Raw genomic sequence first — 19,239 nt, forward strand, 5'->3', positions numbered from 1 at the left:
TTGACGCTTACGTGAAACTGAAACCAAATAGGTTTTATTGTAGACTGTTACACCTGTGAGGATACAGGGCAACGACAGCCACCTGGCAGTATCAGTATCAGTAGCTCAAGGAGGCGTCACTGCGTTCGGGCAAATCCATATACGCTACACCACATCTGCCAAGCAGATGCCTGACCAGCAGCGTAACCCAACGCGCTTAGTCAGGCTTTGAGAAAAAACAACATATAAATTTAAAAAAAAAGAAAAGAAAAAGAAAGATCTGACAATAAACGGCGACAGTAGTTTACTGTCCTATAAACCTTGACAGTTTTTTCAGTCTTTGGTTTGTGTCACGTGAAACCTTGAGAAACTGAAATCTGAATCATGAAGCCTATCAAAACTGAAACCAGCTCGAGTTCGGACAGAAAAAGTTTGCCTGCCAGTGACTTTATATTCATACGCTTACACGCAAACGAGAGTCGTCGAGACGGAGGCGTGGTGAGAGACAAGCACTGTGATTGGACATTATTCTTGGGTCGTTTCTATGATTGGTGAAACAATGCACACCTTCGCTTTGGAGTCGCAAGGTCGTGAAAGTTGAGCTTCACAAAACTTACATAGTTTTTCTACCCTCATTTTCCTAAGATTAAATATAATATTTTGGATTCGTGTGAAATATTCTTATGTATATCATTCTGATTTTCTACTCTGTAATATCTATTTTGACTATGCGAACTATATTTTGTAACGCATATATATATCTGATAAAATCGGTCAAATCTGCTCTGCGAACAGTTCCAAATTTGTTTCGAAGGCAACAGAACGCTACTAGTCCAGTGACCGAAAAATGGCTACATCAGTTGCAAGACACGCATCGAGATGTCTAAGGTACTGTACATATAATTATGTGGCCACTGTATGCAGCGTTGCAAATTGTGTGGACGACCCAAATACATCAGCATAACACTATATTTCTTGACCAGATTGTTCTTGCACGTAGCCAGCAAGAGGAACAACGTACTTTTCTAACGGCAGGCACGAAACAAACGCCAAGGACAATTCATTCTTTACAGTGCTGCAAACCGAAAACAGTTTATTCAAGATAAGGATGTGTTTCAAGGAATGGTTCAGTTTAGAATGGTTTTGTGTGTGTATTGAACTTTAAAAAGAAAGCAGAGTAAAACATTTGTGGAGTTTGACAAGTGCCTGTCTCTTGTTCTTCCTCTTCTTCTTCCCCCCTCTCTCTTTTTCTCTCCTTCTCGTTCTGCCTCTGTCTGTCTCCCCCCCCCCCTCCGTCTCGTTCGGCCTCTGTCCTCACTCTCTCTCTCCCCGTCTCGTTCTGCTTCTGTCTCCCCCCCCCCCCGTCTCTCTATCCCCATTTCGTTCTGCCTCTGTCTGTCTTCCCCCCCGCCCCCCTCTCTCCCCGTCTCGTTCTGCCTGTCTGTCTTCCGTCCGTCACTCTTCGTCTCGTTCTGCCGCTGTCAGTCTTCCCTCTCTCTGTGTTTTTTTTTTCTCTAGTGTTCTGTTTTTCTCTAGTGTTCTCTCTCTCTCTCTCTCTCTCTCTCTCTCTCTCTCTCTCTCTCTCTCTCTCATATCATCAATCAAAAGAACAATCCGCAAGCCCACTTTGCCATATTCTTGGACCGTCAGCTCTGTTTTTACTTTTCTTATCCAGCACTACCTATACCAACTGCACCACAGACCAGTGAAAGTTTTGAAGGAATAGTGCCCATCTAAATCTAGTTGAAGTCATTGGCTGATCTGTATGAAATATACCAGACGTACATGCACACACTCGCACATAAACATACACACAGTACACACATACAGTGAAACGCACATTGGCACACATTGACGTATATATAACATGTATACATACATTCAGACAAACACATACAGTTTATGTAGTATACATTTTTGGTGTTACAAGATGATTAGCTTTTCAATGTCTTTTTTATTTTCTTGATTTTACTTCCTTTTGTCACAAAATATTCCCCTGTGAAATTCAGGATGTCGTTCTCAAGGAGACCATGTCACCACAGTGCAGTACCACCCATAATTTATATTTCTTTTTATCTGTCTCAGTGTCTGCAAGTGTATTTGGTTTAGTTACTATCGAAGTGGATTTTGGTTTGGAATTTTGACAGGGACAACCTTGTCTTTTATGGAGAAGGTTCACTTCTTGTGACAACAGATTTCAGTGTGTGAAATTTGGGCTGTTGTCACCAGGGAGAGTTTGTCACCACAGTGCAGCACCAACCCAACCCTGTACAACTTTTTTTTCCAGTCTTTTATCATGTTTTGTTACCATTCATGTGGATTTCCCTACAGAAATTTGCCACTGACAACTCTTCTGTTGCCATAGGTTCTTTTATGTGCACTAAGTCATGCTGTACACAGAATCTCAGTTTGTCTTAATCAAAATACTGGCACCCAGACCACCACTCAGGGTCTGGTAGAATGGTTGTGGAAAACCTGACCAGTCCATTTTTTTCTGTTCCATTGGCTTAAGTGGGTATCACACATGAATCTTGAATGTTTTGCCTCCTTTGTTACTTGAAAGTGAAACATTTATTAAATGGTTTAACAGATAAATTTTACTGGTTCATTGTAAAGGAGGAAATGCAGTTGAAAATGCATAGCATCTTTGGAGCTGAGCGTCTAGGAGAGAAGGGGGCGGTGGGGTAGCCATAAAGATATAGCATATGAAAATTGGGCATTTTCTCTATGATGGTGGCTGCTGTGAATGCATAACTGATGGCATGATGCTATGACAGATAAGAAATAAATAATTTTATTATCTGATAAAGAGAAATTGGGCATTTTCTCTATGGTGGTGGCTGCTGTAAATGCATGACTTATGGCATGATGCTATCACAGATAAGAAATAAATAATTTTATTATCTGATAAAGAGAAATTGGGCATTTTCTCTATGGTGGTGGCTGCTGTAAATGCATGACTTATGGCATGATGCTATCACAGATAAGAAATAAATAATTTTATTATCTTCTTCATCTTCCTCGTTCACCTCCCATTAGATAAGCAGCCCGTTGCCCTCGATGAAGGCTGCCGTCCGTCGCAGCTCCCCCAGGGTGCCGTACAGTTTGGCTTCCACTGCTGTTGGTGTTGGCCAGTACTTCCTCCTGGATGCTGCATGCGTCCTACAGTTTTGAAGGATGTGGTCAGTTGTCATTGGTCCCTCACCACAAGGGCACTCTCCACTCTGCCCAGTGCCAAATTTTGTGTGCATGTGGTGGAGCAGGTGGTTGTGTCCAGTCCTCAGGCGGAAGATCTTGACCTGTTCCGGTCGTTCCAGCAAATGATATCTGTCTTCTGGGTTATATTTGGGGTGCTGGAGGCGCCACTTTATTCCTTGCTGTGCCTTGATGATTGTCTTGATTTCATCGTATGACACCAGTTTGTTGGTCTGCTCCTTCTGTGCACCGTTGTTTGCCAGAATGTCCGCTTTTTCGTTGCCTCTGATGCCACAGTGTGCTGGTACCCATTGTATTACCACTTTCTCCACTCTGGCACTCAGGGCAACAAGAGCTGGGTATGGTGGTGTGAGGGTTGTTTTGGCATGGTGGTGTGAGGGCATGGTGGTGTGGGCCATGTTTTGGCATGGTGGTGGGAGCCCTGTTTTGGCATGGTGGTGTGAGGGTTGTTTTGGCATGGTGGTGTGAGGGCATGGTGGTGTGGGCCATGTTTTGGCATGGTGGTGGGAGCCCTGTTTTGGCATGGTGGTGTGAGGGCATGGTGGTGTGGGCCATGTTTTGGCATGGTGGTGTGAGGGCATGGTGGTGTGGGCCATGTTTTGGCATGGTGGTGTGAGGGCATGGTGGTGTGAGGGTTGTTTTGGCATGGTGGTGTGAGGGCATGGTGGTGTGGGCCATGTTTTGGCATGGTGGTGGGAGCCCTGTTTTGGCATGGTGGTGTGAGGGCATGGTGGTGTGGGCCATGTTTTGGCATGGTGGTGTGAGGGCATGGTGGTGTGGGCCATGTTTTGGCATGGTGGTGGGAGCCCTGTTTTGGCATGGTGGTGTGTCTTGTGGAAAGGCATTTGACTTTAATTAAACCTCACTTCACCCAGTTGTGAACGAACACCTTACTTTGTTAGGGAATTCTAAAAACAGCAAGAGTAGGCGATGCCCCCCCGCCTTCTTATCCTGAGCCCAGACACTGAGATAGTGAGTATGAATTCACTGCCCCAGTGCCCATAAAAGACTCTGGGACCTTTAAGCTTTTATTATAACTTGAATGAAGCCTTTCTTGTCACTGAAAGTGTAACCAAGCCCCAGGCTCTTGAATTTGTCTCGTCAAGGTTCTTGTTACACAGACTTCTGGCCAGTGACATCAGGTATAATGAGGACCTGCACCAGCATTAAAGACCTGAATCAAAGCATGACGTTTTTCTCATCTCGCCAGTCATGCCTGCTGGACATACGTGCTTTTTATATTTGTTCAGATGCGTATGTTAAATTTTGGGTGCTTATTTCCAGACACATAACTAATGATAATTTATTCATAGTTATGTGTGCACATTTGTCAGTTTGTATGTTTCTGCATATGTGAGATTGTATGTCTATGTAGTGTGTGTGTTTGTGTGTGTTTACACCTGTATGTATGTTTGTGGGTTTGTATGAGATAGCATGCCTGTGCAGCATGTGAAACTGTGCATGCATGTATTTGATACACTGTCTTTGAGTGTGAGTATGTGTATCTTTCTTTCGTTACACCACACCATCTTTTCTCTCTTGGTGATAATGATATTGGACAGATGTACGAATGTGTATTTAATGCATAAGCACGCACACTTGATTATGATACATGATGGCATACACCTGCCATTATATACCGCGTATATATATATATATATATATATATATATATATATATATATATATACATTTAATGATTTATTTTATATACATTTATAATAGTAATATTCCCTCTCTCCCTCCCTCCCCTCCCTGCCCCCATCCCCTTTTATTTGTCATACATGCGAAGGGAGTTGGCAGGCATGGGACATGGGACGATGTAGAAGTAGGAAACAAAGAGTTAAGAGTGAAAGGCAGACACTGAGTCAGGTGAACAGATGTGGATGATGTGGAAGATTGTTCCAGATGTGAAAGAGGAAATATCATAGCTTCAGTTTTGTCATTAAGCTCGAGTTCGTTGAATGTCATCCAGGATTTAACATCAAGAATGCACTCATACATTGACTGATCAGTGGTCCAGACTATCTGACTGAGTCCTGCAGACTTTAGTAGTTGAGTATCATCAGCAAAGGAGTGGTGAAGAACAAAATGACAAAAAAAAACATCAGAAAAAGGAGCAGTGTACAGAAGGACAGGGTTCAGGACAGAATCTTGTGGCACACTGTAGGAGATAAGGGTTGCATCAGACTGAAAGTTGTTAATAGAGACAATCAGGAAGCAGTAGGAGGTAATATGGAGAAAACCAGGACTTTCACAACTGTTGGGATGAAATGCAAATAACATTCAACTCTGCAAAGGAACATACCATAGTTGATTGTTTTAAACGCAGCTGAGAAATCAAGCAAGGTCAACACAGTTTTATGTAGAGCTTCCAAACCTTCCAGAGCACTTGTCAGTAACAGGTCAGTCTGACACAGAGCACACAATAACACATGTGCATGCACACACGCGCACACGCATGCACACAGACACAGACACAGACACACACACAGACACAGACACAGACACAGACACACACACACACACACACACACACACATGGAAGATACAGATGAGGATCATATATATATATATATATATATATATATATATATAATATCTGTTTATATATACATGTGTGTGTCTGTGCATGGTATGTATGTATGTATATCCACCATTATCAGCTATTGTGAAAATGGGGTTTGGGATGACCAGGCATATTCAAGCACACATTGCATAATTTTGCTGAAATTAATTGGCATTTGACGCTGCACTTTGGGCTACCATGAGGAAGTATAACATCAGTGCCAGCCTCATCTAAGTCATTGACCACCTGTATGACAGTCCCACTCAAAGGCAGCACAGGCAAGTGGTTGTGGACGACTGTAGGGATTAGACAGGGCTGTCCTCTCTCACCCATTCTCTTCAATATCTTCTTAGAGAGACTGATGGCTGACACACTGTCAGAGCATGAAGGGTCAGTCTGTATTGGTGGCAGAGTCATCATGAACCTGCAGCTTGTTGGTGACATTGACAGTGTTATGAGTCCATCAGGCGATGAAGAGGAGCTGACCAATCTTGTCGAGAGCCTTGACAAAACATCGCAGGCCTACGGCATGGAGATTTATTGCAGAAAAGACAAAAATAACCAACAGCACCTGTGGAATCAAAAAGGATATCAAAGTAGAGGGCCAAAAACTTGAAACTGTCAACAGTTTTAGTAACTGGGTGCAACTGTCTCAGACGAAGCATCGAAACCAGAAGTTCTGGCCCAAATGAAAACCATATGGCATATGGCATGACATACACCTCCCTGGCATCAAAGTTAAACTGATGCATACACTTGTTATACCAATTTTTCTGTATGCTTGTGAATCATGGACCTTCACTGCTGACCTCCAGAGATGCTCTGAAGCTCTTGAGATGAGATGCTACCGTAAGGTCCAGAGCATCTGGTACAGAGACCACATGACAAATGTCCAACAGAATAACAGCACCCTTTGGGGCAGCTTGCTTAGTATTGCAAAGAAAAGAAAAATGATGTGGCATGGACATGTGATGAGATCATCAGGTCTGGCATGGACATGTGGTGAGATCATCAGGTCTGGCAAAAGCCACCTTGCAAGGCACAGTGCAGGAGGAAGACGAAGAGGCAAACAGAAGAGGATGTGGGAAGATAACATCCAGGAGTGGACAAGCTTGTCTTTTGCTGAATCGCAGAGAGCAGTTTAAGACCGAGACAGATGGTGGAAGATTGTCAGAGACATCAGTGGTGCCTCCACAGCCCCACCCGGGGTTAGGAGATCTATGACAATGACGAATTAGCATCTGCAGTAAAACAAACCATTGACTGTAATGAAAAACAAGTCTGTTTGACATCAAGGTGCCATGAAAAATTCAAGCATAGTTTTGATTTGCAAGAGCCAGCAAGAAAGCTGCAAGAGGCAAAAACATTAAGGTGACCAACATTCGGTTAGTGTAAGGTAAGGTATTAGGGTGACATTTTGTCACCTTATGTGCAATTTGTATGGAATGGAGTATGTTGATTATGTAGAGACTGATTGCAAAAGGAATGTTTTTGATTCTTTTTACAGGATGTGAGGGAGGGACTGTAACACACAGAGAGAAAAGGCAGAGAATTCCAGGTTTTTACTCAAATACAATCACAGATCCATGCATATGGCTTTGCTGACCACAGGCACACACGGCTGGCCCGTCACATGTCATCGGTGAAGGGGTACCAGGCGGTGAATGAGCCCATCCTGGAGTACAGGCCTGGCAGCCCGGAGAGCAAGGAGTTGGAGGAAGCCATTCGGCGCTATGAGGGCAAGGTGGTTGATATCCCCATCGTCATTGGCGACGAGGAGATACGCCTTGACCAAGTCCGCTCACAAGTCAGGGTGAGGTTGGGGATGGATTGGTGATTAGTTTTGGTGTGTGTGACTGTGTGTGTGTGGTTTGTGACTGTTTGTGTTTATGAAACTGTGTATATAGATAAATAATGTGAGTGTCTTGTGTATGTGTGTCAGCTGCCTGTCTTGTATTGAAATTTATACCAAAAGAGTGACCATATTCTCCCTCGTCTGGAGCAACTCAGTGGTTGCCAGTACGGTTCAGGATTGGATACAAACTCTCCCCACATTGCTCTCTCTCTGATCTCACTGTTTACAGTCCAAGAAGACAACTGTATTCATCGTCAGACGGTAATATTCTCTAAATTCCCTCTGTTAGGACCAAGTCTTTCTGAGTTCCTTGGCATTCACCGCCCTCACCAAGTGGAACTCCTTGCTATATATGTCTAGACACTCCCAGTCCATTTCCAAGTTCAAAACCAACTTCAAGACTGTTCAAAACTGTCTTTGACTGATTGTTACATAAAGATCTGTGTTTGGATGTGAAACGTGAAAAGTCTTTTTATTGTCCACACAGCAATACAGCACTCGGGACAAGAGGGATAACATTTTAAGCATGTTGCACCTCTTGAAGCGTTTGTATGTATGTTTATATAACATGTATAGAATAATTTCTTTACCATGGACACTGAACTTATTTGATTTTGATGCACTGTCTTGTCATGATAATGATGATTTATAACGTTTGTTCACTTAGTTGGACCAACCTGTATTGGAGTGATGGCCTTGAGGTAACGCGTCCACCTAGGAAGCGAGAGAATCTGAGCACGCTGGTTCAAATCACGGCTCAGCCGCTGATATTTTCTCCCCCTCCACTAGACCATGAGTGGTGGTCTGGACGCTAGTCATTCGGATGAGACGATAAACACAGGTCCCGTGTGCAGCATGCACTTAGCACACGTAAAAGAACCCACAGCAACAAAAGGGTTGTTCTTGGCAAAATTCTGGAGAAAAATCCACTTCAGTAGGAAAAACAAATAAAACTGCACGCAGGAAAAAATACAAAAAAATAGGTGGCGCTGTAGTGTAGCGACGCGGTCTCCCTGGGGAGAGCAGCCCGAAATTTCACACAGAGAAATCTGTTGTGATAAAAAGAAATACAAATACAAATACCTGCGTGTTTTGATGGATTTTGTAAAGTGTTGAATTATATTTCATCACTTGAATTGGAATTGTTGTATTGTAAGGTGCTTGGAGCAAAATTATTTGATTTTGCATCATATAAATCAACCATTATTATTATTTCATTATGAATATGATTATTATTATTCAATGATAAATCCTTGAGAACATGAATCAATGCATGCACATTCTCATTCAAGGTCATACACAGACATGCAAAGACCGTGGTAGTGATGCTGCTACCACCACCACTACTACTTCTACTACTACTGCTATTACTACTAAGTCTAATGATATAGTATAATGATATTAATAATAATCATCATTGGTTTGTGTACATAATTTGACTCTCTGTCTGCCTTGATCTCTCTCTTTCTCTCTCTCTCTCACATCCACCTTTACCTGAGGTAAATAAATGTTCATACATTTCATGTTTTTTTGTTTTTTTAATATTATTTTCATCCAGCCCTTCCCACTCTTTTTTTCAAGGGGCAGATAGAAAAAAGCGCTGTAGGCTTACTGAGTTACTCTTTTATCCTGGAACAGTTCATTCATTGATAGATTGTGTGTTTTGCTGTGTGCTGTGGGCGTGTTGTGGACAGCCGTTTGATCATCAAAAGAAAGTGGCCACGTTCTGCTACGCCACACCTGTGAGTATTGTGCTTTATGTGTCTCTTCATGATGTCCCTTTCATTCAGCCCTTTACACTGCTGTTTTGTGTGTGTGCTGTCTAGCCTTCAGCAAGCTGTCAGTCTTTTATTTTACAAGTACTGAAGCATCCATTTGAGATGAAGGCATGTATTGTATGTGTGAAAATAAAGCTGGCAATCACACAAAATTGACATGAAGACACACACTAATGAAGCTATAAAACAAATGTTTTGGTTTGTGGTTTTCATTTATTTCATTGCAGTAACAGGTCAAAGTGCCATTGATATGATGATCAAGACATACACTTTTGTCCAGTTTCTTTTTGTTTTGTTTTGTTTATCATTTTTAATGAATGGATGGGCTGTTGTTGGTTCATTACAAAGGTTTCACACACACACACACACACACACACACACACACACACACTCATACAGGCATGAGAATGCATACAGAAATACATTAATGTATTTACATATAAACATGATTGCAAGTATATTCAGGCATTCATGCATGTACATGTGTGAGCACAGAGACAAACACAGACATGTTCAGTTGGCGCGGCAGATAACATATGATGCAGATATACCATTTGATACATGCTGTCTTGACTTAAACACACACATCATCACCATCACCAGCATCATCATTATCACATCATCATCATCATCATCATCATCATCATGATGTATGCACATGTGGAAGAAGTAGGTGTCAATCCCTGAAGCACATTCATGGAATGGACTGCCTAAGTTATGTAGAGACTGCTTGAAAAGGAGTGTTTACAGATTTGCTTGAAAGGATGAGAGTGAGGGACTGAAAAAGGCAGTGGATTGCAGGTTTGTACAGCTGAAGAACTAACTTGTCTCATGCCTGTTTATTGAGGTGTGTACAGCTGAAGAACTAACTTGTCCCTTGCCTGTTGATTGAGGCGTGTACAGCTGAAGAACTAACTTGTCTCATGCCTGTTGACTGAGGTGTGTACAGCTGAAGAACTAACTTGTCTCATGCCTGTTGACTGAGGTGTGTACAGCTGAAGAACTAACTTGTCTCATGCCTGTTGATTGAGGCGTGTACAGCTGAAGAACTAACTTGTCCCTTGCCTGTTGACTGAGGTGTGTACAGCTGAAGAACTAACTTGTCCCTTGCCTGTTGATTGAGGCGTGTACAGCTGAAGAACTAACTTGTCCCTTGCCTGTTGACTGAGGTGTGTACAGCTGAAGAACTAACTTGTCCCTTGCCTGTTGATTGAGGCGTGTACAGCTGAAGAACTAACTTGTCCCTTGCCTGTTGACTGAGGTGTGTACAGCTGAAGAACTAACTTGTCCCTTGCCTGTTGATTGAGGCGTGTACAGCTGAAGAACTAACTTGTCCCTTACCTGTTGATTGAGGCGTGTACAGCTGAAGAACTAACTTGTCTCATGCCTGTTGATTGAGGCGAGGCATGTACACTGTGCCTGTTGATTAAGGCATGTACACTGTGCCTGTTGATTGAGGCGTGTACAGCTGAAGAACTAACTTGTCCCTTACCTGTTGATTGAGGCGTGTACAGCTGAAGAACTAACTTGTCCCTTGCCTGTTGATTGAGGCGTGTACAGCTGAAGAACTAACTTGTCTCATGCCTGTTTATTGAGGTGTGTACAGCTGAAGAACTAACTTGTCCCTTACCTGTTGATTGAGGTGTGTACAGCTGAAGAACTAACTTGTCTCATGCCTGTTTATTGAGGTGTGTACAGCTGAAGAACTAACTTGTCCCTTACCTGTTGATTGAGGCGTGTCCAGCTGAAGAACTAACTTGTCCCTTGCCTGTTGATTGAGGCATGTACACTGTGCCTGTTGATTGAGGCATGTACACTGTGCCTGTTGATTGAGGCGTGTACAGCAGAAGAACTAACTTGTCCCTTGCCTGTTGATTGAGGCGTGTCCAGCGTGCCTGTTGATTGAGGCGTGTACAGCTGAAGAACTAACTTGTCTCATGCCTGTTGATTGAGGTGTGTACAGCTGAAGAACTAACTTGTCCCTTGCCTGTTGATTGAGGCATGTACACTGTGCCTGTTGATTGAGGCGTGTCCAGCGTGCCTGTTGATTGAGGCGTGTACAGCTGAAGAACTAACTTGTCTCATGCCTATTGATTGAGGCGTGTCCAGCGTGCCTGTTGATTGAGGCGTGTACAGCTGAAGAACTAACTTGTCTCATGCCTGTTGATTGAGGCGTGTACAGCTGAAGAACTAACTTGTCTCATGCCTGTTGATTGAGGTGTGTACAGCTGAAGAACTAACTTGTCTCATGCCTGTTGATTGAGGCGTGTACAGCTGAAGAACTAACTTGTCTCATGCCTGTTGATTGAGGCGTGTACAGCTGAAGAACTAACTTGTCTCATGCCTGTTGATTGAGGCGTGTCCACCGTGCCTGTTGATTGAGGCGTGTCCACCGTGCCTGTTGATTGAGGCGTGTCCACCGTGCCTGTTGATTGAGGCGTGTACAGCGTGCCTGTTGATTGAGGTGTGAACAGTATGCTTGTTGATTCAGGTGTGTCTACCGTGCCTGTTGATTGAGGCGTGTACAGCTGAAGGCCATGGAGTCAACACAATACAACACAACACACTGTTGCAGGAGTTGGTGACAAAGGCCGTGGAGTCAACACAATACAACACAACACACTGTTGCAGGAGTTGGTGACAAAGGCCGTGGAGTCAACACAATACAACACAACACACTGTTGCAGGAGTTGGTGACAAAGGCCATGGAGTCAACACAATACAGCACAACACACTGTTGCAGGAGTTAGTGACAAAGGCCGTGGAGTCAACACAATACAACACAACACACTGTTGCAGGAGTTGGTGACAAAGGCCGTGGAGTCAACACAATACAACACAGTACACTGTTGCAGGAGTTGGTGGCAAAGGCCATGGAGTCAACACAATACAACACAACACACTGTTGCAGGAGTTGGTGACGAAGGCCGTGGAGTCCAGCCTGAAGGCCAGGAAGGACTGGGAGAAGCGGCCACAGGAAGAACGAAGCCGTATCTTCCTGGATGCTGCAGACCTGATGGCCAAGAAATACCGCATGGACCTGATGGCCGCCACCATGCTGGGACAGGTACACACTGATACTGATATTGATTATAAGGATGAGGATAACAGTAATTGTACACACTGATACTGATATTGATTATAAGGATGAGGATAACAGTAATTGTACACACTGGTACTGATATTGATTATAAGGATGAGGATAACAGTAATTGTACACACTGGTACTGATATTGATTATAAGGATGAGGATAACAGTAATTGTACACACTGGTACTGATATTGATTATAAGGATGAGGATAACAGTAATTGTACACACTGGTACTGATATTGATTATAAGGATGAGGATAACAGTAATTGTACACACTGGTACTGATATTGATTATAAGGATGAGGATAACAGTAATTGTACACACTGGTACTGATATTGATTATAAGGATGAGGATAACAGTAATTGTACACACTGGTACTGATATTGATTATAAGGATGAGGATAACAGTAATTGTACACACTGGTACTGATATTGATTATAAGGATGAGGATAACAGTAATTGTACACACTGGTACTGATATTGATTATAAGGATGAGGATAACAGTAATTGTACACACTGATACTGATATTGATTATAAGGATGAGGATAACAGTAATTGTACACACTGATACTGATATTGATTATAAGGATGAGGATAACAGTAATTGTACACACTGATACTGATATTGATTATAAGGATGAGGATAACAGTAATTGTACACACTGATACTGATATTGATTATAAGGATGAGGATAACAGTAATTGTACACACTGGTACTGATATTGATTATAAGGATGAGGATAATAGTAATTGTACACACTGATACTGATATTGATTATAAGGATGAGGATAACAGTAATTGTACACACTGATACTGATATTGATTATAAGGATGAGGATAACAGTAATTGTACACACTGGTACTGATATTGATTATAAGGATGAGGATAACAGTAATTGTACACACTGATACTGATATTGATTATAAGGATGAGGATAACAGTAATTGTACACACTGATACTGATATTGATTATAAGGATGAGGATAACAGTAATTGTACACACTGATACTGATATTGATTATAAGGATGAGGATAACAGTAATTGTACACACTGGTACTGATATTGATTATAAGGATGAGGATAATAGTAATTGTACACACTGATACTGATATTGATTATAAGGATGAGGATAACAGTAATTGTACACACTGATGCTGATATTGATTATGAGGATAATAGTAATTGTACACACTGATGCTGATATTGATTATGAGGATAATAGTAATTGTACACACTGATGCTGATATTGATTATAAGGATGAGGATAACAGTAATTGTACACACTGATACTGATATTGATTATAAGGATGAGGATAATAGTAATTGTACACACTGGTACTGATATTGATTATTATAAGGATGAGGATAACAGTAATTGTACACACTGGTACTGATATTGATTATAAGGATGTGGATAATAGTAATTGTACACACTGATACTGATATTGATTATAAGGATGAGGATAACAGTAATTGTACACACTGGTACTGATATTGATTATAAGGATGAGGATAACAGTAATTGTACACACTGGTACTGATATTGATTATAAGGATGAGGATAACAGTAATTGTACACACTGATACTGATCATGATGGTAAGGATAATTATAATAATAACAATAATAATAATATCATAAATGATTATATCAATGTTAATAATGATGCTTAGCGCATTTCCAGTAAAACCTTTGGTGTGCTGTCTGTTGTACAAATTGAGAAGTAAAGCATCCAGCCAAACAAAAACAGTTATGTATATGAATGTCAAATACAAAACCATCACACACAACACTCATGTCAAATACAAAACCATCACACACAACACTCATGTCAAATACAAAACCATCACACACAACACTCATGTCAAATACAAAACCATCACACACAACACTCATGTCAAATACAAAACCATCACACACAACACTCATGTCAAATACAAAACCATCACACACAACACTCATGTCAAATACAAAACCATCACACACAACACTCATGTCAAATACAAAACCATCACACACAACACTCATGTCAAATACAAAACCATCACACACAACACTCAGCATACTTATCAAGCACCTGAATGATAAAATCTTGCATCACAACACCAATATTACAGTACACTTATAAAATCTTGCGTCACAAAACCAATAGTAAATTTCAGTAATGATAAAATCTGGCATCACAAAACCAATATTATAGTACAGTTATAAAGTCTTGTATCACAACACCTGTATTATGGTACAGTTATGATAAAATCTTGTATCACAATTCCAGTATTACAGTATAGTTATGGTAAAATCTGGTATCACACCACCAATATTACAGGACAGTTATGTTAAAATATGCTATCACAACACCAATATTATTTTTGTATTTGTATTTCTTTTTATCACAACAGATTTCTCTTTGTGAAATTCGGGCTGCTGTCCCCAGGGAGAGCGCGTCGCTGCACTACAGCGCCACCAATTTTTTTCTTTCTTGTTTTTCCTATTGAAGTGGATTTTTCTCCAGAATTTTGCCAGGAACAACCCTTTTGTTGCTGTGGGTTCTTTTATGTGTACTAAGTGCATGCTGCACATGGGACCTTGGTTTATTGTCTCATCTGAATGACTAGCATCCAGACCACCACTCAAGGTATAGTGGAGGAGGAGAAAATATCGGTGGCTGAGCCGTGATTCGAACCAGCGCGCTCAGATTCTCGCTTCCTAGGCGGACTTGTTACCTCTAGGCCATCACTCAACTGATTACAGTACAGTTATGATAAAATCTCCTACCACAACACCAGTATTACAGTACAGTTATAAAATCTATCACAACACCAGTATTACAGTACAGTTTTGATAAAATCTGGTATCACAACACCAGTATTACAGGACAGTTATGATAAAACCACCTATCACAACACCAGTGTTACAGGACAGTTATGATAAAATCACCTATCACAACACAAGTGTTACAGGACAGTTATGATAAAATCTGGTATCACAACACCAGTATTACAGGACAGTTATGATAAAATCACCTATCACAACACAAGTGTTACAGGACAGTTATGATAAAACCACCTATCACAACACCAGTGTTACAGTACAGTTATGATAAAATCTGGTATCACAACACCAGTATTACAGTACAGTTTTGATAAAATCTGGTATCACAACACCAGTATTACAGTACAGTTTTGATAAAATCTGGTATCACAACACCAGTATTACAGGACAGTTATGATAAAACCACCTATCACAACACAAGTGTTACAGGACAGTTATGATAAAATCTGGTATCACAACACCAGTATTACAGGACAGTTATGATAAAATCACCTATCACAACACAAGTGTTACAGGACAGTTATGATAAAATCACCTATCACAACACAAGTGTTACAGGACAGTTATGATAAAATCACCTATCACAACACCAGTATTACAGGACAGTTATGATAAAATCTGGTATCACAACACCAGTATTACAGGACAGTTATGATAAAATCTCCTATCACAACACCAGTATTACAGGACAGTTATGATAAAATCTGGTATCACAACACCAGTATTACAGTACAGTTATGATAAAATCTGGTATCACAACACCAGTATTACAGGACAGTTATGATAAAATCTGGTATCACAACACCAGTATTACAGAACAGTTATGATAAAATCTGGTATCACAACACCAGTATTACAGAACAGTTGTGATAAAATCTGGTATCACAACACCAGTATTACAGAACAGTTATGATAAAATCACCTGTCACAACACCAGTGTTACAGGACAGTTATGATAAAATCACCTATCACAACACAAGTGTTACAGGACAGTTATGATAAAATCTGGTATCACAACACAAGTGTTACAGGACAGTTATGATAAAATCACCTATCACAACACAAGTGTTACAGGACAGTTATGTTAAAATCACCTATCACAACACAAGTGTTACAGTACAGTTATGATAAAATCTGGTATCACAACACCAGTATTACAGAACAGTTGTGATAAAATCTCTTATCACAACACCAGTATTACAGTACAGTTTTGATAAAATCTGGTATCACAACACCAGTATTACAGGACAGTTATGATAAAACCACCTATCACAACACAAGTGTTACAGAACAGTTATGATAAAATCTGGTATCACAACACCAGTATTACAGAACAGTTGTGATAAAACCACCTATCACAACACAAGTGTTACAGGACAGTTGTGATAAAATCTGGTATCACAACACCAGTATTACAGGACAGTTATGATAAAATCACCTATCACAACACAAGTGTTACAGGACAGTTATGATAAAATCTGGTATCACAACACCAGTATTACAGGACAGTTGTGATAAAATCTCTTATCACAACACCAGTGTTACAGTAAAGTTGACACACCATCACAATACTTATAAACTACCACATGCATAAAATTGCCCAAATGATGCGCACCCCAAACCACAATACTTCAAATAAATTTCATATTGCCTACCTTCCCACCACACATGTCAACAACACACAGGCAAACAGAAACAATATCATGTTCCTCCCCACCACACATCATGTCAACAACACACAGGAAAACCCAAACAATGTCATGTTCCTCCCCACCACACATCATGTCAACAACACACAGGAAAACCCAAACAATGTCATGTTCCTTCCCACCACACATCATGTCAACAACACACAGGAAAACAGAAACAATGTCATGTTCCTCCCCACCACACATCATGTCAACAACACAGGAAAACCCAAACAATGTCATGTTCCTCCCCACCACACATCATGTCAACAACACACAGGAAAACAGAAACAATGTCATGTTCCTTCCCACCACACATCATGTCAACAACACACACACAGGAAAACAGAAACAATGTCATGTTCCTTCCCACCACACATCATGTCAACAACACACAGGAAAACAGAAACAATGTCATGTTCCTTCCCACCACACATCATGTCAACAACATGACTTACTTGACTTATTCCTCTTGATTCCGTGGGGAACATAGGGCCGCAACAACACTCCTCCAACGCACCCGGCTCTGGCTGGTCCTCTTCAGTTCGGCCCACGTCATTCCGGCCGCCCTTGTCTCTGCCTCAATGCTTCTCCGCCAGGTCTGCTTCGGACGGCCAACTTTCCTTTTCCCCTGTGGGTTCCAATCAAGAGCCTGTCTTGTGATGTTTGTTGCAGGCTTGTGTAGTGTGTGGCCTATCCATCCCCATTTCCGTTTCTTGATTTCCGTCTCCAGTGGGGTCTGTTTTGCCATGTTCCAAAGTTCTTCATTGGAGACAACCTCTGGCCATCTGATGTTCAGGATGTTTCTTAGACATCTGTTGGTGAATGTCTGAAGCTTGTGGGTGCTGGTCTTTGTCACTCTCCACGTCTCTGAGCCATAGAGTAGAACCGACTTCACGTTGGTGTTAAAAATCCGGATCTTGTTGCGGATTGAGAGGGCTGTCGATCTCCAGATTGGTCGAAGGGTGTTGAAGGCGTGTCTTGCTTTGTTGATACGGCTCTTGATGTCTTCGTCCGTCCCCCCGTCTTTGCTGACAACACTGCCTAGGTAGACAAATTTGTCAACCTCCTTGATGTTCTCTTGATGTAGTTGCACTGGATCTTGCTTCTTGTTGTTGACCCTCATGACCTCTGTTTTCCCAATGTTGATTTGGAGTCCAGTCTTCTCAGCTTCTTCTGCCACACGACATAGTTTCTCCTGCGCATCTTGCTGCCTGTGGGAGAGAAGACTTATGTCATCTGCGAAGTCTAGGTCCTCCAGCTGTTTAGTGAAAGTCCACTGTATGCCTGTCCTCCGATCTGCTGTAGACTGCCTCATGACCCAGTCAACCACCATCAGGAAAATGGTCGGTGAGAGCAAACAACCCTGACGGACGCCGGTTTGCACACTGAAAGGTTCCGTCAGTTTCCCGTCGTGGATCACTTGACAGGTGGCGTCTTCGTACATCTGCTGGATGATGGTTACAAACTTTGGTGGAAATCCATAGTGGTACATCAGTCTCCAGATGACATCTCGGTCAACACTGTCAAAAGCTTTTTGAAAGTCGACAAAGACTGTGTACAGGGGGGTCTGCCACTCCAGGGACTGCTCGATGATGATGCGCATGGTTGCGATGTGATCCGTGCACAAGCGATCTTGTCGGAAGCCTGCTTGTTCGTCCCGAAGTGTCTTGTCCAAAGCGTTCTTCAGTCTCTCAAGAATGATTCTGCTCAGTACCTTGCCCGGAATAGACAACAGCATGATTCCCCGCCAGCTGTTGCAGGATGAAAGGTCCCCTTTCTTTGGCAGCTTTACAAGATGTCCTCTTTTCCAGTCTTTTGGCACTCGCTCCTGTTCCCAGATCTTGCAAAGGAGAGGGTGCAGCATCTCAGTTGAAGTCTGGATGTCGGCCTTCAGAGCTTCAGGTGGAATTCCATCTGGGCCGGCTGCCTTTCCTGACTTGAGGGACTTGATGGCCTTGACGATCTCGGTCTTGTTGGGAGGGTTGGTGTTGATGTCGAGGAGCTTGGTAGGTGGCGGGATGCCTGGTGGGGCGGGTGGTGCTGGTCGGTTGAGCGTTTCTTTGAAATGCTCCGCCCATCTTGTTCTCTGCTGTTCTTCGCCAAGGATGGTGTTTCCGTCTTTGTCCTTGACGGGCCGGCTTGGGTTGCTGTTTTTCCCGGAGAGTGTCCTGGTGATCTCATACAGGCGCTTCATGTTCCGCTGACCTGCTGCACTCTC

The 19,239-nt window shown here is 42.0% G+C and overlaps 1 protein-coding gene across 1 annotated transcript in view; it reads left to right on the forward strand.

The window, feature by feature from the left end:
* Positions 1-743: 743 nt before the first annotated feature.
* LOC143287433 (delta-1-pyrroline-5-carboxylate dehydrogenase, mitochondrial-like) overlaps positions 744-19,239 on the forward strand; it is a 51,423-nt gene continuing 32,927 nt past the window's right edge. The window contains exons 1-4 of the mRNA XM_076595421.1: positions 744-867; positions 7,376-7,577; positions 9,314-9,361; positions 12,309-12,464. Coding sequence (XP_076451536.1) covers positions 827-867; positions 7,376-7,577; positions 9,314-9,361; positions 12,309-12,464 — 447 coding nt within the window. The 5' untranslated portion in view covers positions 744-826. The remainder of the gene's footprint in view (positions 868-7,375; positions 7,578-9,313; positions 9,362-12,308; positions 12,465-19,239) is intronic.

This window comes from Babylonia areolata, chromosome 11, assembly GCF_041734735.1.
Source record: "Babylonia areolata isolate BAREFJ2019XMU chromosome 11, ASM4173473v1, whole genome shotgun sequence".
In the NCBI taxonomy this organism is placed as follows: Eukaryota; Metazoa; Mollusca; class Gastropoda; order Neogastropoda; family Buccinidae; genus Babylonia; species Babylonia areolata.